The 21,281-nt window shown below is 40.8% G+C and overlaps 1 protein-coding gene across 3 annotated transcripts in view; it reads right to left on the reverse strand.

The window, feature by feature from the left end:
• Positions 1 to 1,414: 1,414 nt before the first annotated feature.
• SPOP (speckle type BTB/POZ protein) overlaps positions 1,415 to 21,281 on the reverse strand; it is a 68,575-nt gene continuing 48,708 nt past the window's right edge. For all 3 annotated transcript variants that reach the window (XM_057536372.1, XM_057536373.1, XM_057536374.1), the window contains 8 exons: positions 20,681 to 20,802; positions 18,621 to 18,772; positions 18,371 to 18,498; positions 11,582 to 11,759; positions 8,689 to 8,744; positions 8,068 to 8,190; positions 3,923 to 4,065; positions 1,415 to 2,659 (listed from right to left, as the gene is read on the reverse strand). In XM_057536372.1, coding sequence (XP_057392355.1) covers positions 2,515 to 2,659; positions 3,923 to 4,065; positions 8,068 to 8,190; positions 8,689 to 8,744; positions 11,582 to 11,759; positions 18,371 to 18,498; positions 18,621 to 18,772; positions 20,681 to 20,802 — 1,047 coding nt within the window. In that variant the 3' untranslated portion in view covers positions 1,415 to 2,514. The remainder of the gene's footprint in view (positions 2,660 to 3,922; positions 4,066 to 8,067; positions 8,191 to 8,688; positions 8,745 to 11,581; positions 11,760 to 18,370; positions 18,499 to 18,620; positions 18,773 to 20,680; positions 20,803 to 21,281) is intronic.

Consider the following 21,281-nt stretch of genomic DNA (forward strand, 5'->3'; position numbering starts at 1 on the left):
TAAACAGAAACAAACACGTCCAGAAAGAATATAATAATGACAGGAGAAGCATCAAACAGCTTCACCTGTACCCGAAATCCTAACTGCTTTGTACCCAACAGTAAAGCCCACAGTGGAAATCCCGTAAATTTTGGGAAATCCCAGAAGAGACTTTCATCTTGCCAGAAGCTTGGTGCCAGAACTGCTACCCTTCTGAGGACATGTTCCCTGAACCTACCAGCCCCCAATCCACAGCTTTCTGTGAATGAGGAAGGGCAAATCTGAAGCCTGGTTTGTCCTCCTGGATCCTCTGACAAACAGGCCAGCTGAGGCACCTTTCCAGAGCTTTTGCTCTTGCTATTCCCACAGAAAGAAAGCTTTACCTCAGATTGCATACCTAAACATTTCAGAAATGGAACTTCCTCCAGTTGCTTACATAATCTTTTCAGGGTATCACATTAGAAGAACTCTCGCTCAAGTTGTGTAACCTTAGGCATGTCCCTCGGGGTTCAATTTCTCTCACCTATAAAATGGGAAGATGCTATCTATCTCTCATTTATCCTACCCAACCCATCGAGTTGTTGGGAAGTTCCAATGAGATACTGTACAGGAAGGTTTGCTGAAACGTGAGCAGTGCTGAGCCAGTGCAGTTACCTGAGAGACACCGTGGGTACAGGAGACCCTGGGTACGCCCTGGTCCCCAGATCCACGTGCTGATCTGGAAAGTGAGGACTCAGGAGGCACAGGACAGCAGCCAGGACATGGAGAACTGGGCACGCGCTCACATAGGTGACACTTAGGAGGAAACCGAGAAGCGCAAAGGATTGGTTTCTAATGAGCAAATCCTGCCTTTGATTATACTGATAATAGGTCAAATAATACACTCCTTGGCCCAATGGCCAATGGTTCTCCAGTGTATCCCACTGCCCTGTCCAACACTGCTGCAGGAACGGCAGAGGAGGAGCCCCAGAGCATTCCTGTAAGCTCACCGGGAATCTGGACATTAACTTTTCTGCAAACACATCCAGTCAGTGACAGAACCAGTCAGAGATAAGAATTTCCCTTTATTAAGTCTCCACAGTCATGTCCCCTTGATATTTTTGTATTTACTTAAGGAGAAGGGAGATTGGGAATTCGGTCTTAAAACCTGCAGGGTGCAGGAAAGCCCACTTCCGTTACTCGCCTTGGCAGAAGGAGCCTGATCCCTCGGTAGGATGTGGCCTGTGAGATAAGAAGGACAGGGGACTGGCAGGTGCTGGCAGCTCACAAAGGGAACTTGAGATTAGGGAGACGCAATGAATTCCTACTGCTTAGACTTTTTGAGCATAATCTCTGCAAGCTAGAGAATCAAACTAGGCCTTCAAAATCCCTTAAGGAACTCAGACCCAAAAGACAAGCCAGGTGAGTGAAACAAAAGACCAGAGATACCACACAGTACAAAATAGTAATTATTTATATTTTCAAAAAGAAAAAAATTAACATTTGGAAGTTCTCCCCTGTAGGAAGAGGGGCGAATTGGAAGGAACAGGACTGGCTCCTATGCAGGTGGCAAGTCAGGTACGAACAGCTGAGCAATCTGGGCTGGGAGTTTTTCCACACAGCATTAATAATAAAATTTCCTTTTCTTTTTGCTCTGTTTTTGTTTTGTGTGTGTTTGTTTTTTAGAAAAAGGAACAGGGGAGAAGAAATAAAATCAGAGAAAAATGCCAAAAAACATTTTCCACAATATCTAAAAACAGAGAACCATAGTTTTTGTCAAGACAGTATGAATTCTGGATGAATTATTTTTTCCAGTTTTCAACACCAATAAAGATTTTTTTCCAAAAGCTACCACATCAGAATACTCATCTTCTAGACCAAATCATCTCCTTCCCCTTCCACCTCTGCTTGTTGTTTTTCATAAAAGGGTAACGGGACGTATTGTGTTCTTGCAAACAATAAGTGCTAACAACAAGAGAGCTCTTCTGATACTTGCATGGTGGTGGTGAGTTCTCACAAATACCCAAGTTTTAGCACAGCTGGATGGACTAAAACTTCTCTCAACATAAATACTACTGGAATCCCAAAACTGATTTTTGAGAAATTCTGCAAAAATCCTTTCTTCTTTCCTTTTCCCTTCTCTTAAAACTAAATGTCCTTTTTTAATTTTCTTTTTGCTCCAGGCACCTGACGATCTGTTCTGCTCAGTCAGATGCAGACAGGTTTCTCCAAAGTACCACCGCTGGGATGTCCTCAGGGCTAGCGCCTAAACTGAATCCCCACAGTATCAAACTCGGCCAGGCCAAAGAGAACACAGTGACGCAGCAACAGGGTTTTCATTAGGTTGAACAGCCCCGAGTCCCCGGCCCTTCCCTCCCCCCACCCCCATTTCCCCCAAGTTTATTTAGTGCTGTTTTAAAAGTCCGGGGCCACGATGCAGTCTTTTCCCCCCACAACGGAGTAAAAGCTCCACAGATTGCGCTGTCTACCTGGTGGTTTGTGGCAGCAACAGTGGCTGCTGCTTCTGGAAAATAAACGGAGTCTTACAACAGGATCTTAGGACTGCTTCAGGCGCTTGCGTGGGGGTCCCAGAAACGGGCACTGTGCTGAAGCCAGAGAGCGGTACGCCTCAGCCACCAAGTGGGGATGTGACACCACCATTGACTTCCACCCGGAGGTCTCCAAGACATCCGAAGCATGACTAGGAGAAATGTGAGAGATGGGTTACCAGAGGGGTGAATGAAGGATGAATTAAACAGCCACCTAGACAGCCGAATTTCCCAGGGTTTGCTGTTATGGGTGTCAATGCAAGACGTACTCAGACAGAACCCTCAATATGCATGAGAATTTGCTTGTTAGACAATGTGCAGACAGGTGACCAGGTTACGACTGTTGTAACTCTGAAAACTAGGACTCTGAGACACTATGTTCTCAATTACAAAAGATGAAGTGTTCCTCAGGCTCTTCTCTACATCATCAATGCTCTTCATATTCGTTGGTGATGCTGACAAAGAGAAAGAGCAGGAGTTCTCTGGGTCCGACAGCTCTGAGCTCCCATCTGGCTTTGCCATTTACTAGTCCCATAACCACAAAGCAGGTCATAGCCTGGGGCCTAACTGATAATCGAAAAAGAGGGGCTAATACTCACACTTCACTGAATGGTTAACATCTAAAAAGCACCAAGCAAGTGTCCAGCACAGAGTGAGCACTCAGGACAAGGAACACTTTACTTCGAAACAATCTTACAGACTTAGAGGACATCATTTCCTGTTTTCAGGGCATTTTCTGTGTTAAATAATGTTTACTCACCTACCCTGCAACCTCTTAGACCTCTCACCCCCCCAGAACTGCTGTTTTGAGGGCTTTATTAGTAGACCTGCTTCTCTTCCTGGGGTTTTTTCCAACTTTTGCTCCCCATCAGGCAAAGGAGTATAACATGTCCCACTGAGAATTATTTCAGAAAGTAATATGGTCATTTAGGATGAAGGAACAGATCTACTGGAATTTACTCTTCTTTCTCAAAACAGTTATTTTATGACCTCGTCTCCTGATTATGCCTTCTCTTTTCCCCATTCTGCAGTCGACCATTGGACACTCTTACTAACTCATAAAAATCCACTTCTGCTCTCCCAGAGATCTGCATGTCTTTTTTTAAGCCGGTGAGTGTGAAGTAAAGATACTATCGCTTTAGGGGACACAGCTTTTTCAGACCAGCAAGTTGTCATTTTCATCAATTCTGATCCTGCAAGGCAGTAATACACTTCACTCACCAATCAGATTATACTGATGAAAGCAAAACCATTTTTCACACTGTCAAGCTGAAGGAAAAGATGGACACTCTCTACCTACTACTAAAAAGCTTAATGAAGCTACTCACCTGTTTCACTCACCAATTCAAAGTCTTCCTTTCTCATTCGTTAACTAACCCAACTACCCTGAAAGAACTTTGACGATGACAACTCACTAGTTGATGAAATCCACTGCCTGAGTTTTCAACTGATCTGCGCTGTGGAGGTCAGCCAGGATGAGAATTTCTGCGGCGTTCTCCACGGAGAGGTTACTGCACAGGGCATCCTCACACATGACCTTTAAACGCTCCAAGGCATACTGTAAAACACAAGCGTGGCTGTCGTCAGAGCAGGAATGGCTCTGGGCTGACTGCTACTGAGGTTGTTTTCTTCAGCTGTACCATCACGTAACTGGATACCTTAACAAAACTGCACAGACCATGAAAATGCTGCTACTGCAATTATAAAACATAACCATACTCCGAAGGCCGAAATAAACAGCCAAGATAACTTGCATAGCTGCCATTCAAGTTCTAAAGTCTATTAGAAAAATGGCAATTATGGAATAGACCCATATCTTCAAGTTTTCCCCTACACCGACTACCATTAAAGTGTCTCTTAAACCATCAACACCTACCCTTACAATGAGGCATTTCTCTGCTTCAAGTCAACAGGGACATTACATTTAAATTTCTGCAATCCTTTTATTCAGAGCCAGACTAGGGTGCAGCACAGTCCTTTCTACTTAAGCATTGTCACCAGCCCAGCAGGATATTCCAACTGTCCCATCAGGCTGTGAAAAGGAGCCCTGTGGTGACTTTCACCAGCATCTCTACCACTCGTTATTCCTAAATGAGGGTCAACCAAAGGCCTCCTTTTCAACAGAAAAGGATAAATGGAGTCCTATCTTATTGGGGTTGAGGTTAAGATTCTTAAGGTAGAAGAACAAAGCAACAGAGACCCTGGATCCAGTTTCAGCCTAAAAACTTCCTATTTTCCAAGTAAAGGGTATAAATAAATGTTTTGGAAATGAAGGCCTAGGTTAATATTGGGCACATCTGATCTACTTGATTTGTTTTGATCCAACTGTACTACTTGCTCTCAAATATATTATGAACTTACTAAGGAACTTCAGGGAAAAGGGGGAGGAAGGGATAAAAGAAGGCCCAAAATAAAATGTCATTAATCAGTTCATAGGAGAATGGTTTGCTCTGAGAGTATCCACAGTCTCCGTATAGGTCCCATCTTGAGGGCCTGAGAACTCAATGACACAATAATACTTCTTCAGGCTGAATCATGATGATCAAACCAAGACAATTTTATTGTTATGAATTCTGGGTGAGGAGGCATATCTGCTGGCACTGTGATCTCCTGCAGCAAAAAGAGAGTTTTATTGGTTTTGGGTGCAGCTTTAATTTCTTACATTTGAGTAACTAGAAAACAGTTTCCATGGAAAACAGGAATGACACTACACAAGAAAGAAATTAGGCTGCCGTTTTCATTTTAAAAGACTGAAAAAGGTTAAGTAAATGTTCAGTCTTCACACAGTGCTGCACAGAATATTCATCTTATCCTTTCTCAATAAAATTCTTTTAAAAGAACTTTTACTGTGAATAGCTCTGATCCCTACTGCATAATTAGACAAAAGTAGCCATTTTCGTCCCTTGGGGACAAAGTTTTTTTTCTTAATTATGCTTCTGAAAAACCTGCCTAATGGCAGAGAATGAAATTTTGTCTCCTAGGCCTGGGTTATATGTTTTGTTTTGTTTTTGGTCTAATTACACATGTCCCCAGGAGACTGGAAAAACTCAGAAGAAGCTGTTTTAGCCTCTTGGGTAAATTCTAGATGTTTAGATCCTTCCATAAAAATTTTCTTATTCTGTTTTCCTGAAGCTCACAAGGAGGTGTAAAGGTAAAAATGTTTTCAAATAAGCTTAGAGCAAGGACTGTCTAATGGGAAATTTTGAATGGAATTTGAAAAACACACCCTTCAGTTACTTCTCATTCATAAATTTAGAGCACTGCTGTGGTTCAACTGCTTTAACTACCACATTGTACTGAAAAACACCAACATTAGAATGTCAGTTCAGGCTGACCGCCTGCTCTCTGTACTTAAAATAGGTTCCCAGTAGGCTCTCTGGCTGAGGAGCAGGAATGAAAACCCAGGGACACAGATGTCTAACCCTGGCTCTGAGAATGTACAACTCTGAGTTTTAGTATTTCTGTCTAAAAATTGGACCTTGTGATGCTACTCATCCTTATGGGAGCTAGAAGATGAGGGGGATAAATGCCTGGTATGTATAAGTACAAGTGACTGCTTCATTGAAAATCAGAGGACGGGGAATTCCCTGGCAGTCCAGTGGTCAGGACTCTGTGCTCTCACTGCCGAGGGCCTGGGTTCGATCCCTGCTTGGGGAACTAAAATCCCACAAGCCGCGTGGTGAGGCCAAAAAAAAGAAGAAGAAAAAAAAAAAAATCAGAGGGCAGATGAGGCAGAATCATTATAAACTCATGTTTATAAAAAAGCAGCCATTTGGGCTGTGTATTCTACTTCCCCAGAACTCACAGCAAATATTTTCTTTCCGTTTCCACTGAAAGCAAGTTTCCTCTGGTCAGAACTGAGCTAGACTGGAAGGGTATAGGATGTTCACATCGCTTAATTGTACTTAATAAAGTCTTGAAAGGTGATAAGAAAGATAACAGCTATTATTCAATCCTTTTCACTGGTAGCACTGATTGGGTTTACATGCCTCATCCTCTACAAACACTCCAAAAAGATGATCAATAAAGATAAAACCTCCACTGTAAACACACTCTCCTCAGGGGTGCTAAGGGAGAAGGAAGGAGATTACTCCCGTGAGTGAATCCAGAGAAGGCTCTAGTGCTCTCAGGCCAGAGCCAGCTGTGCCCCTCAGGTGGGTGCTGCAGCATCACGGCAGGAAAAGGAGGCACCTCCAGCAGAGAACCATCTTTCTCACGGGGTCTACTGCTGGCCGGGTTTAAGCTCTTTAACACCCTTGCCTCAACTGCCCCCCAATGTAAGAGAAGATCCCACAGGATAAATAGCAATCCTTTTACACACACACCCGCCCCCACCCCCCAGTCACGTTTCCTCAGACCACAGGGCCTTGGAGGAACAGGTCACTGCTCTCTCTGGTCTATCTACACAGTGAAAGTCAGTTTCCCAAAGTGTGTTTTGGGGAACACTAATCCCCAGAGGTGATCCTTGAGAAAAGTAACTCCAGGGTTAACTAAATTGGAGAAATTTGTCTATTACATTCTCTTTTAGAAAACTAACAGTACACACTGACATACTAAAGGTTCTGAGAAAGGTCCTGCTATAAAAGAGCAACACAAAAAACCCCAATTTGACTTGGTGTTTCATTAACCTTTTCCCCTCAACCCTATTTTGGGAATCACCAGCCTGTTGTTTTAGGTAATAACCATATTTCCTTAAGGCTAAGATCTACATTTTTATTTTCACACTTTAACATTTCTCAAATTAAAATGTGTCTTATAATCAAAGCATACATTTATTGTAGTAGTATCTCTTTTTTCCCAAAGATCTATTCATCATCTTACAATTCTGAATATGGTATATTTCAATAACTTCTAAGGTAAAAGCTGAAAATGCTAATAAGCAGGATACTAGGTAAAAGTTATTCTCTTACTGACAAAGTTTAAATAAAAGTTAATGAACTCAAGAACATTTTTGTAAATTACAAAGCCAAATTATAAATTATAAATCCAAATGTTAGTATTATCTGAATCTTCAAAATCACTGTGGTTAAATTTGAGATTGGCAAGAGAAGAGAGGTAAACATCAACTTATCCTTCTTTTCCATAGTTAGGATGACCATATAATTTACCCTTCAAAGCAGGATACTTTTGAAAATAAAAAGGGTGCTATCAGTAACTGTGTTGGAACACAAGTGTAAACCAAGACTGTTCTGGCCAAACTAAGATATATGTGGGACTTCCCTGGTGGCCCAGTGGATAAGACTTTGCGCTCCCAATGCAGGGGGCCTGGGTTCAATCCCCGGTCAGGGAACTAGATCCCACACGCACGCTGCAACTATGAGTTCGCATGCCGCAACTAAGAGCTCGCATGCTGCAACTAAGAAGCCCACGTACTGCAACTAAGGAGCCCGCCTACTACAACTAAGACTGGTGCAACCAAATAAATAAATAAATATTTTAAAAAAACAAAACTAAGATATATGTTCATCCTGCCCACAAAGCAACATAAACGCCCAGTCATGAAACTCATGAGGTCACCAAAACTCCTAGTCTTGTTATTATTTTCCTGTTCTTATCTCACCTTGTCAGCAGCTGCCAGCAAATCATCAGCCATTTTGTCGAGGTTCGGAGCCTTCCCCGTGTAAATGAAGCACATCATTTCCTTAAAAACTTCAGGCTCCACATCATTGATTTCAACCCGATTCTATGCCAAAGAAACTAAAAATGAGAAACATTCCAACAGAACAAAATCTCTAAACAATTTTCATGATGTTAACCTCTGATGAAGAGAGGAGCTTGTATCATTTTAAATCTAACACGAATGGAAAAGTTCTCTTTGCCCTATTTGATTGTAATAGCCTTTTCTCCCATCATATGTACCACCTTTGTTCTCTTAAATACAATAGTAAGACAACTATATCTTTGATTTTTCACCTTTCTTTTCCTCAGTAGAAACACATGTCTAATACCCTCACCCAAGACTATTTGGATGACCTGCCTGGAATAGTGATTCTGCTTTACCTAGAATGCTTCCAGACTACCTCTCTCTGCTCTCAGAAATTGTCTGTTCAGGGAACTGTACTCCATTTTAATAACATAATAAGACAAAAAAAACAGGAAAATAAATCTGCTGCCAAATTGGGAAATGATCTGATTCTAGCCACCTAGCTAAAAAGACGTTATCTGTATCCTGTTAACATACCTTTTTGCTTTCCTCCATTTCATGTTCAAACATGGCACTAAAAACTGGAGAACGAGCTATAAAGTGAAAGGAAAACAGAGACAGATATGGTTATCACACCAAAATCTCTTGGTTCTTCTGTTATGAAGAAGAGATCATAGAGATCATTTACTTTTTTTTCTTTTTTGGCCGCACCACGTGGTTTGTGGGATCTCAGTTCCCCGACCAGGGATTGAACCTGGGCCAATGGCAGTGAAAGCGCCGAGTCCTAACCACTGGACCACCAGGGAACTCCAGAAGAAAAGATCATTTTCTTTCCTGTCCCACTACTACAGAAATGGTCTTTTATATCAAATTATGCCAGAATTATAAAATTACTTTCTTTTTATATTATATAATAAGTGAATAATTATTATATAATACATAGGGAAAAAAGAAATCACTTCTTTCAAAATAATTTATTGGCTCCATTCCAACCATTCATATTTCAAGGAGATTACTCAAATTACCTATGTTAGATGACAATGATATCCTCTGAGTAGATCTTGGGGTTCAAATGGAAGGTCCTTCATGGTCTAAGCAGGGTGTCCTAATACCTGCATTTTTGCCTGGAACAATGATACCTACCTTCCTCCGCTTCCAGGGACCACACAGCAAGGAGGTCAAGAACAGGGCTCAATGGCATCCGTTAGCTAGATGAAGTGTAGGCTTATTTATGGCAGGCTGTCTGTTCCTCCAAGCCATGCATTATCAACAGAGATGATAACGCCCCAGAGAGGTGAAAACAATCTTAGGTATCACAATCACTTGTGGCCCTTCAGATCTTAACCCAACTAGACAAAATCTTATTCCTTAGTACTTAATGTCTCTTAATTTTTTCCTTAGGGGTGGGAATAATGAAAAAAGATTCAGAAACAGTGCTCTAAGCCATGCCCATTCTAGTCTAATGAACACCATGAAAAATAAGTAAACTTAATTTCAACCATTACTTTCAAATAAAATGGCTAAGAACTCAAATTTATCATGTCCAATAAATCAGGGGTTTTGGTGAAAGTTGAGACTACCAACCTCTACCTAAGAGAGGAGGAACAGATGGAATATATAGAAGGAGTTTCAGCTAACAGGCACCTGGAACTTTGACCTAATTTATGTCAGAAAGGACTAATTTTAGATTTGCCATTTTCTAACCATATAATCTTGGGCAAATCACGTAACCCTCTGAACCTCGATATTTTAATCTATTCCAAAAGAATATCAGTTCTCATTGTTCTTATCTCTGAAAGGCTATAGACTATAAGGTACTCTATAAATACATTACAGAAGCTGAAGACTAAAGGGCTGGTGCTTTTAATAAAGAGGGAAGGGTCCAAAGCAGCAATATGCCTAGAGGGATCAGTGGATAGAGAGAAGCTGATGTTATGAGAATAAATAAAATAATCTAGGGAGACTAAGTAGAGTGAAAAGAGAACTAAGGCAGACCCTTAGGGAATAACAATGTTTAAAGGGATGGGTGAAGAAGAGGGAGGCCACACATTAGAAGTAGCCCGAAAGCCAGCCAGAGAAACCAGAAGAAAGGAGTCAAATAATATATAAACTAAAGAGTCCCTCAAAACTTAGGAACTAGCAGGTCATGTAACTTTGGAAAACCGCTTTTGTGGCATGGAGGCAAACTGAGGATAAGTGGGAGGAAAGAATAGAGAGAATGAATATGTTAACTCAAGAAACTTAGCTCTGGAAAATAAAGAGAGAATAACTAGAGGGAGAAGCTTGAGCGTGTTTACAGGCTGAGCGTAAACAGGCAATAGGAGAAAGAGATGGCAAAGATACCGGATAACAAGGGTCTAACTGGCAGAGTCAGGCTTCTGAGAAGGCAGCATGAAACAGAACAACAGTAGAAAGTAGTCTGCTTTGGACACGAAGAACACCTCCTCCACTGAGAATGCAGAGAAAATGCAGGTGAGAGGCAAGAGCCGAGGGAGAAGGGCCTTGATTTTCTCTTGGAAGCAGCAGCAAGGTCATCTTTTAGGAGGTGGAGATTAAAGGAGAGTGGTAAAGGTTTGAAGTGTCTATTGAGAAAAAGAAAAGGAGCTGACTATGCATCTGTAGAAAGAGGTCTCGGCAGTGCCGAGCGCCTAGCTGAGCACAGAGGCACGAACACAAGAGTTAATGACTTCCTTTAGCAAGTCTCAGTAACACCTAGTTGAGAGAGGGAACAGGAAGATGGTTAGACTGAGCCAGACAGAGGTTTTGCCAGGTGTGTACTTTAGAATGACAGGGCTGAGGGTCTTGGTAAGAAATCTGTTGCCTGAAGGTTCATGTGATTTCCTCTTACATCTTCTGGCCTGAATACAAGTTTGTGGCTGAAAGCTATGCTTCCCTGTGAGGTAAGGCCATCAGACTGCCTTAACAGTTCCTGCTGTGTGTCAGTCTTTCTGATCTTAAAGACCAAGGGCCTATTACTAGAACAAGACCTGATCTTCCACGTCACTGGCAACATTCTCATTCTTCTAGTATGTTTGTATGGAAGAGAGGGCTAAGACCTCCAGGGCTGGGGACTTGGCTATGTGGTGGTTTAGTCCCGAGTCCAGAATCCTCTCCATTACATCCTAAGTCCCTGTCTAGGGGCTGATACCTGCTCTTAACCAGTGTTTTGACATCTAACCTCCAGGTGCAAAGGCATCCAATACACATCATCATCCATTCCTTGAAGATGGTGGCCTAAGTCCACTACAGAGAGTTATGGAGAGTAGCCCTTTTGGTTTTGACAACTAATGTCACCACAATATAAAAATATATTTAGCTGCAGTTTTTTTGTACTAGTTCAAAAAGCTGAAGCTATTCAAAAGGTGATTATGCAGCCTACTGTTTTTCCTTGTTTAATCACAACTAAAGCTCCCCATGAATAAATACTAACCTGCTAAGATAGCTTTGTGAGCCTGGAATTCCTGGCCAGCAACACACAAACAACAGTCTGTGAACCGGGAATTCTCCCACAGTCCTCCTAACTCATCCGCCAACCGGCACTCAGGAACCTTCACCATATTCATGGTGTTCTGGCCAGAAATGTTGACAGAATCTTGCACCACACTCACCTGTGAAAGATAAGAAAACACAGTCCAAAGCTTTTGTTACCAGGAATTTTCTTCCCAGCAGGAGGAGAGATGACTTTTACCTTGTTGTTATAGTACATTTAGAAACTGATGTTAGGCATATTCTCTTGAAACCACCTTCACAAATGAAGTCTTTAACCTCTGGATCAAGTAATTTCCAAACTATCATGATCATACTTATTCTACACCATCTCAGGACAATAAGGAGAGAGCCCCACAAATCTCCTTCTCTTCCAAACTTCTAATAAGCTCCTCCTTCCCTGCCCTGAAGACCTGGGCGAAACCCCCAGAGGGAAAAAACTGACAGAAACAAATGTTAAACCTCAAGTATTTACCTTATTCTGCCTTAAGCAAAAGGTTAAATGCAAAGAACTCTATAGAAACTGCCATTTAAACTAAACTCTCCAGAGAAAAGAATCTAATAAGCCTAAAAGCACTTCACTTTTTTCAGTTAGTTCTGGAACATAAAAATAAAATGCAGCTTCCATAGGGCCTGGTAAATAATTGGCATTTCCTCACAAATGTTAGTTTAATGAACAGGACTGGGCCTGGAAGATCTTGCGTAGCGATAACTGGGTGGGTATCCCACACCATTTATACCCTTACTCAGTCATTGGTGACAGTGACATACAAGATGACTGGCTCCAGCTGGGCATGCACTTACAGCTTTGGAACAGAATGACGACAACGAGGTTATAGAGGAATCCAACTTGCCACTTGGCTTCAGCAGCAGCATGGTTTAACCAGTTGAATTAACTGTTCAGTCTAGAGAAAAACCCTGGTAACTTGTAGATGGATCAATGAAACTCACGTAAGTTTGTCAGGATACAAAATACAAGGATTTATAAACCATATAACATTATAAAATAAATGTAAATTACCAAACTGAAGATGAGACCCAACAGATCAGTCTTCTGCCTGACAACCCTGGCTATGCTTCCTCTCCTATATCACATTAGGTTAGAAATGTTAAAATGAAAGCAGGATTCACAAACCTTGAGAATCAGCTCCCCACTCTTGCTATTCCTATGAGTTAGATGAGAAAGACTGCTGAGGAACATCCTAAATGACCCAAATTTCTTTTAACCTTCAAGATGCAAGTCATCCCTTCCTTAAATGCAGTCATAAACCCAGAGGCAAAGTTAATGCCCCATCCAAATGACCTGTAGTCCCTTCTGTGTAGGAGTGAGATATTTACTATCAGGTCAAGAAGTTTATTCATTTGTTTAAAACTAGCTGTTACGGTCTTGAGCAATGAAGCAACCAAGCTAATGAACTATGAATGTGCTTAGCATTAGTAGCACATTTATCAGAGCCAGAGTATAACATTATTTTAATAGCCCAGGACCCAACACCAACCACCCCACAGAGATCGTCCCATGTAAGATCTCTAATTTGGTTCAGCAACTTTCTCACATTAACACCCTTACTTCTTTGATATAATATTAACACCAAAAGTAGAAGTAGCCTACTTCCAGTTTTAGTTTCAAAATACTGCTGATTTAAAAACAAACAAACAAAACACCAAGGAAAAGACCAATTAAATCCAACTTCCTCATAGGGAAAGGCAGGAATCTCTTGGGATGGCCAATGAAGGGAATGGAGAATGCTTTTGGCACTGGGTTCCTAAGCTTGAATTAAACCAGGCTGACAGGAGCCCAAAGTCATTAACACTTGATGGCAATTTACTAGACTGGGTAAAATGAACTGGCAAGAGCCAAGCTGATTTTCAAACTATGGTTACCAGTGGACTCTGTGCTGGGTACATGTGCTCTTGGTAATGAGTGCAGCCCAAAGACTGTGACTCCTCTCACTGGGGCAATTCCTCTCTTCAGACACAGACAGGAACACAGCAGGAAGGAGAAAGTACCTTTACTGTCTGAGCCAGACTTGCTCTGCAGATATATGGATGCCTGGAGTCTCCAGAGCTCTGAATGTCTGGCACCTCTTACCAACATTAAATACGCTTAATTAAAAATAAATTTTAAATGGCATACACAAATGAGTCTTCAGAGCCCAAACTTTTAACTTAGAAAGGGATTGTTTTCCTCTGCAAATGATGATGCTAAAATGATACCATTTTGAGAAAAACTAAAGATTTTTTTTTAATGCCTATAAAGTTGACTACGGAGACTCATTCAGAATTGCAGCTGTGAAGATGACGTGACTGTGACATTTATGTCTTAGAAATGACTGCATGAAAATGTCTCAGGAAGGCTCTATAACCCTCTAAATTTCAAGTTGTAAAAGGGCCTCACTTTTAAAGTCAATTCCTTTTCTTAAAAAAGAAAATTTCATAAAAGACATAAAACTTCATAAAAGATTGTTCCATTTCTTGTATACTTTGTCTAAACATAGAATGTCAAGGTAAAGAATGTCAAGGTAAAACCACTGGAAATATATTTTTAATTTCTGTATAATTAAAACAATCAAGAAAAAATAAACAGACAGCATATAGATTGTTTATAGCAGCAGCACTATTTCTAATCAAAAGACTAACAACAATCTAAATGTCCATCAGGGGACTTCCCTGGTGGTCCAGTGGTTAAGAATCCGCCTTCCAATGCAAGGGATGTGGGTTCGATCCCTGGTCAGGCAGCTAAGATCCCGCATGCCACGGGGCAACTAAGCCCGCGCGCCGCAACTACTGATCCTGCATGCTCTGGAGCCCACGCGCTACAACTAGAGAGCCCATGTGCTGCAACTACTGAGCCCGCGTGCCACAACTAGAGAAGCCTGCGCACCGCAACTAAGACCCAAAGCAGCCAAATAAATAAATATTAAAAATAAATAAATAAATGTCCATCAGCAAGAGAATGAATAAACAAACCAGTCAACTGTCATGTGAATACACAACAAACTACTGTACAGCACTAAAAATCAAGAATTATGGTTATATTCACAATATAAATAAATTTTAGAAACATAATATAAAAACAGCAAGTCCTAGATGACTACATACATCCTGACACTATTTTCATAAAGCTCAAAAACAAGCGAACCTAAACAATAGATTGTTCAGGCATGCAAATAATAAACAAGGGAATGATAAACAACTCAAAAGCGCTATTTATTATCATCATCTGAGTAGGGAGACAACAGGTCTAAGGGACAGGGGAGAAGCATATATAGGTCAGTTCTAAGTTATTGGTGATGTTGCTGGGTTGGGTGGTAAGTTTACTACATTATCATGTTTATAACCTATAATGATAATACATATTTAATCACCATTTTTGTAGGTCAAGATCAAATATTATTAGCATTTTCATAAGTTCAACTAATATATCCAAATAATTCATTTAAAAAATGATAAAAAGAAAAATTAATAGACCCACATATTTAAAATTTGGCAAAAATACATATTACCAGGCTTTGAACGGATATTCTATGTTTGATAAGGAAAGATGTTTTAAGAGTTAACTAGTTTCGAGATATTTCATATTTGGTATTTCATATTTCATATGGTATTTAATATTTCAACTTTAATTGCAACATTACAAAGAGGCACTGGAATCTTCTACCTGTCAGAGGCATATACACTGACGGTGGAATACATGTATATTTACTGCTAACAGCTACTTGTTTTCTATATAAATAAATGGAAAGAAGATCAATAGAAGCTGAAACATTTCAAGTAGATTTTCTGTTGTCCAAATTATTACAGAGAAAATTAAAAGTATAAAGCTTTCATGATTCTCTCTTTCATTACCAAAAAAAAAAACTTGGTAGAGCCCACGTTTCCTTGGGTAAATGGCATTCAGTTTCACTTAGTGTAGCACAGCAGACTAGAGATGGAAAATGGAGAGCTGACATAGCCCTGACACTAATTTGCTGCACAATGTTAGGAAAAATTACCTGACCTCCTTAGGCACTGCTTCTCTCCCCAGTAACATGAAATGAAGAGAAAAGAACTAACCTAGCTCAAAGGATTGTGATAAGAGACAATTAAGGGAATGCGTTAACTAAGCAATATCAACTTGGAAGAACTGCCGTACTTCCTAACAGTCAGACAGAAAGATCACTGAGAATCAAAAGTGAACCCAGTGTGGCACATTACAAACAAGACTACCCACTCGGCATTTTTCAGAGTTTCATTAATAGTTTTACCACTGAAATACAGCCCAAACACACAAATGCGTGATTCTCAGTCTTTCACCTTCGGATTCCCTCTTGTGGCCTCTGGGAACAGACCAAAAATATCCACAAAACAACTGTACTTATTACTTACATCAGGACAGGACAGAAGTGCCTGGGCCAAAGACTGAGTAAGGAATGGAACAGTGGAGTACTCATAACCTAAATTTGTATGTGGACATCAACTTCATAAAGGCCTCTAAATTATAAGAAAATACTAATTAAACCAATAATAAATAAAATATAAATATGAACAAAATAAATTTGTTTATAAATATTCTATTGATAGAGGTAGCAAAGGTCAAAGGGATAGAATTTGCACCAAAGGATGATCCAGCTCTGAAATGCACTAAGAACTTAGATGAGTTGCAGACATTTTTAAAACCCACACATTCAAAACACACCCCCCACGCAACTGTCTTGCAATGCTGAATGCTACTAAGTCCACAGAGAGCCTTGGAACAGAAACAAGTCTCACTAGGCACGAGCCCAAGAACAAGAAGCAACACTCAGCACCTGTGGCCAACAGAGAAGTGTGAGAGGAACAGATGGCACACCTGGTCTGATGGTAAGAAACCGATGGCATCAGCAGAATCCAACAGACGTTTCCCTGTTCAACATCTCCTCATTTCCAAAGTGTCATCTCACTTCCCTTCTAAGTCAGTAAGGCATTTCTAAACTTAACCACAGGATTTCTCCTAAGAGAATTTCATATGGGGAAGCAAAGAGAGAGTGCACCTCGGACTTAACTACAGGATGAGAGATTGCCAAGTGAGGGCAGGCCAACTGGTTTCCAAATCAAGAATGTCAATACAAGGGCTGGAGCAGATGGAATGGATCTGGTGATGGTATAGAGGGGAAGCATGTAAGAAAAGGCTGGACCCACTGTGGACTTGAAAATGCTACAATAAAGGTTTTGGTGTTGCCTAAAGCACCAGATGCGTTATTTAGAGGCGATTTCTCTTCCTTCAGAGAGCAGTTCAAAAATTGGCTTTCGTTTCCAACAGAAATTAGAATTTTCCACTATTTTAATTTTTTTCTGAAATATAGGATCTCTAAGGTGGGTGAATATTAAATTGATGGTTTGTTTATATAACATCCAACATCACATAAAACCACCTAATTGTTCTCATTTCTCCACTTGGGCAACTGAGTATGATCTGTAACTACTTGGATCTATGTAGAATTCAAATTCCAAGTCCATCAGACAAAAAACAACTGCAAAATTTTATGTATTTTTACAGACGCCATCACTCTAGTATTTCCTTCTTTCACTTAGCAATTAAAAAGGAGAAAAGGCAGCTATTATGCAAACTATATTTTATGTATTCAGTGTGATATTTTAATAAACTATAGCTCCCAAATTTCCTAATCACCAGCAACTATTCCATGGAAATATTCAATGAGCTGTGACTTGGAAAAGAAGCTGGCTACTGCTGGCCAGGCCTCGTCTACAAAGGGGCAAGATTCCTAAGGGACACCTTTCCTACCGTGCAGGCAGTGATATGCTGTGAGCCTATTATTTGACAGAGCGCACTGCTAGCTGGGGAACTTGCCTGCACCTTCCCCATGAAAGCACAGTGGTCCTTTTCATAAAGTGATGTTGCTCAGGAAGCAGCTCCTTGACCATACGATGTACAGGGAATGCCAACATCCCAGCTGACTGGAGGTTTTATTCATTTCTTACACTGTGAGCTTATGAGTATCTATAAATGTATTGATAACAGCATGAAATGACCAATTAGTATATACTCATTAAAGAAACCATTTTTCAACTCACTCTCAGTTTGGGAATTTTACTTCAAGCCTTCTCCTATAAACCTGAAAAAGGCTCTTTAGGTCGTTGGGGAGAGAAGGACTCTCCCAACTGACTACAGGTAACTCTCTTAGCTAACTATGAGTTAGAGCTTTATATAAACTTCACTCTAGAAAAAATGGTTCTCACCTTCCTATTTCACAATTACCAGCAAGACAAACTGGAGACACTCAACAACTGATAAGAGTCATCTAGTTCGAAAAGCAGAAAAGGAAAGTGCTCTATCAAACACACGTGGACTTCATACTCAAGGAGGAGCCAGAAAGCTCAAGGAACAAATATATTTACATATCTAGTTGCTGGTCATTCTCCTCAGCTTAAAGTTAACAGTCCTTCCAAATGCTTTCTGAAAAAATCCACAGGGAAAAAGCCAGAATTCTGACCCAAGCAGCTAAAAAATCACACATACCAAGATAGTGCACAACCTTTGTTTTTAAGAACAGTAACAAGTGGAAAGCTGAGATGCCCAACAACCTTGAAATCACGGCACAGCTTTTCAGTCAGTCACATAAATCACATTTGTGCAGCACCACTCCACCTGGGGATTTTTCTCACTCACCATCCTTGATACAATACAATTACGTCTACTGATACCCATCAGGTCTGGGAATTGCTACTCTCACAGCAGGGTAAAAGGACTCACCTCACAGAAGAGGGTAAGCTTGTCATCAGGGAGAAGCCCATTGGCCTCATCCAAGAGAAAATCTCTACGGATGAATTTTTTGAATCCCCAGTCTTTGCCTTGCACAAACCTATATGCCCGTTGACTCTCTGGAGTGAAAAAAAAAAAGTTATATTTAGAATTACTCAAAAAACCGTATCAAATCCACAATTTGTCAATATATAAAGTTGCCAGATGTGAAAATAAAGAGTCGAACAAAGATAACATTTACCCATAGCTTTGGTTTCTTCTCCCTTGGCATTCAGGATGGAGAATTTGAATTTTGCTCGAACTTCACTCTTTGGACAGCTGACCAGTAACAGGTAAAGTGACAGGTAATCTTTGCTCTCTTCATCTAGCCCTTTTGGGTTTACCCGCAAACACCTACCCAAAACAGAAAAAAAAAAAATGTCGAAAGCATCCATGTTTGTAGGCTCATGAAAGGACAGGAGGGAACTAGAACATCCGAATCGAGAGGGAGATGTTAAAAAAACAAAACAGACAAAAAAAAAAACCCAGGCCCCATAGCAGGAGATTCTGATTCAGTAAATGACTACTTGGAAATCACTTTTCTAGAGCAACCTCAGGCACCTTTTAAAAAGTAAACAATAAAGGGGCATCCTAGAATCTGACAACACATCCCCTGCATCTCTTCCTCTTTCCTCATAATCTCCCAAATCAGTCTTTTTCCCCCTAAAATATTTTAAAATTCAGCCTAGACTCAATCTATTCTAATCCTCAATCTTAGGAAAAGCAGCCCCTAATTTTGTTGGGACTGCAGTGAAACCAGGAAAAAAATGTCAGTGAGCCTTTCAATATCACCTTGGGAGAGAAAAAGAATTCTAGAGAAATATGTGAGTAGTAAATAACCTTTTATAGATATTTTATCAATCTGGCAATGATATTCTAAGATTAAAATAAAGGAGGCAGTATGGAGGAAGCACAGACAAAAGTAAACTCCCATTACACAGGGCAGAGTTCCAAGCCAGACTTCTAAATAGAGTTAGAGATGCCAATATGTTACCAATGGATCAAAACAAAATTCAGACAGAATAGGTTCAACTCATTTGAGCTGTAGATGTCATTAGCGGAACTGCATGTGGTTCAAACACCGCTTCTACCACATACAACACACAGGCCATACGTATCCTTAGGCCTTGCCAGTGTTATGGCACCTCTCTCAAACAGGTGGCCCAATGCAGTGCTTCTCCAGGAAGTGCATATGCCACACACATCACTGCACAATTGTGCTAAAGATGCGGATTTAAATACAATGCCTAAGAATAAGCCTTCTCTCAGCACCTAGCAGTACACTGCTTATGTACGTGGCCAAAAAGTACTAAACGAAAGGAGAGTTGTTAAAACTGTTCAGTGGGATATCAGAGGTCAAAAATGGTGGTTCACAGATATGTGTTCTGGTCTTTGTAGAGAGCACATGGATGTATCCGTAACTGCCTGCCCCTCCTCGAGAAAACACATGGCTTGGATAGGACTGACCCCCACTCCCAGATCCTATTCCCCTTGCCACAGGGATCAACTGAGGGAACCTAGATCTACACCAATCAGTGCATTCTTGGCCACACAGTTCAGAGGAAGTTCAAAGAATTGGTTGGATGGTAGCGGGTGATGCCCATTGCTACTGCCAGTCACCCTTCAACCACAAGGGAAGCTAAGCTTGAGATGTCAAACAGTGTGGAGAGCAGGGCAGAGCAGAGAGCGATGGGGTCCTTAATCTAACCATTGGGCTGTCTGCTGGATCAAACTACCTTCAAAGACATCCTACACCATGGGCATTCCAGGTACATAAGTAAATAAATCTCCTTTATTGTTTAAAAACAGGCAACCTAAAAGTCAAGAGATATTACATTAAAATCTAGATCTCGTGCTTTTCTTGAAAAATCAGAAACTCTGGCAATGGTCAGCCCTCATCCACACATGCCTCTAGTGAGCTGGAGCTGAGCAGCCACCACTTCTTTTAGAAGGACATTCACTAGTTTGCCAAGTGGTCAACACTCATACCACGTATGGATATTATTTACAACACTGGCTCTCTTTACTCATTTACATTACCCTACAGCCATTTGAGTTTGCTGATCCCCTGATATACTCATTGAATTAATTCAACAAATTATACAGTGAGCATCTGTTATGTATCAGACACCAGGGAATACATTAAGAACAAAACAAAGTCCCTGCCATCAAGGATATTCCACTCTAGTCAGTCTCCCGTGAAGCCAAGCAAAACAGGCAACTTATAGAAAAATTTTTATAGCTAAATGTATTCCTCCTCACCATTTCAGCTTATCATTGGCTCCTGATGAAAAGGTTGAACTTTTAATGACTTCACCCATTTCCTCCCGGCAAAAGCTAAAGTTATTGATGGTCCACATGTAGGAGAATTTCACTACTTTGATCTGTTGATAGAAAACCAGGAAGCAATTAAATGGGAAGTGGGTAACCTGAAAAACAGGCTGGAGATCAGATAATTTTCCCCCTCCCTCCCTCTGCATAATCCCATGGGAAGACAGCACTGTTTGGCCAGCATGGAGGCTCAGCCTTTTCTGTCTCTCATCTACTTTTTAAGAAATTTCACAGTGACCAACTGCTTTCATAACTTTTCTCAGCTTCTGAGAAACACTGGATGGAAAGTGAGAGAAACATGGACAAGGTTGGGAAAGCAGGTGATTAAGCCACACCTAAAATGAACCTCTGCTCAGAGCAGCTGTTTGATGATTTAGATGTTGATACCACTGCCTGGGGTTGCAATCTCAAACCTGGTTTCCCCCTAAGTTGCCCAACAGAGGAATACACTTCCATCAAGGTGGATGTAGGCAGCAGATCCAGTTTCAAAGATTCCCCTCTTTCAACCTCCCATGAATGCCTAGGGCATTCA

Source organism: Balaenoptera acutorostrata, chromosome 20, assembly GCF_949987535.1.
Source record: "Balaenoptera acutorostrata chromosome 20, mBalAcu1.1, whole genome shotgun sequence".
Classification (NCBI taxonomy): domain Eukaryota; kingdom Metazoa; phylum Chordata; class Mammalia; order Artiodactyla; family Balaenopteridae; genus Balaenoptera; species Balaenoptera acutorostrata.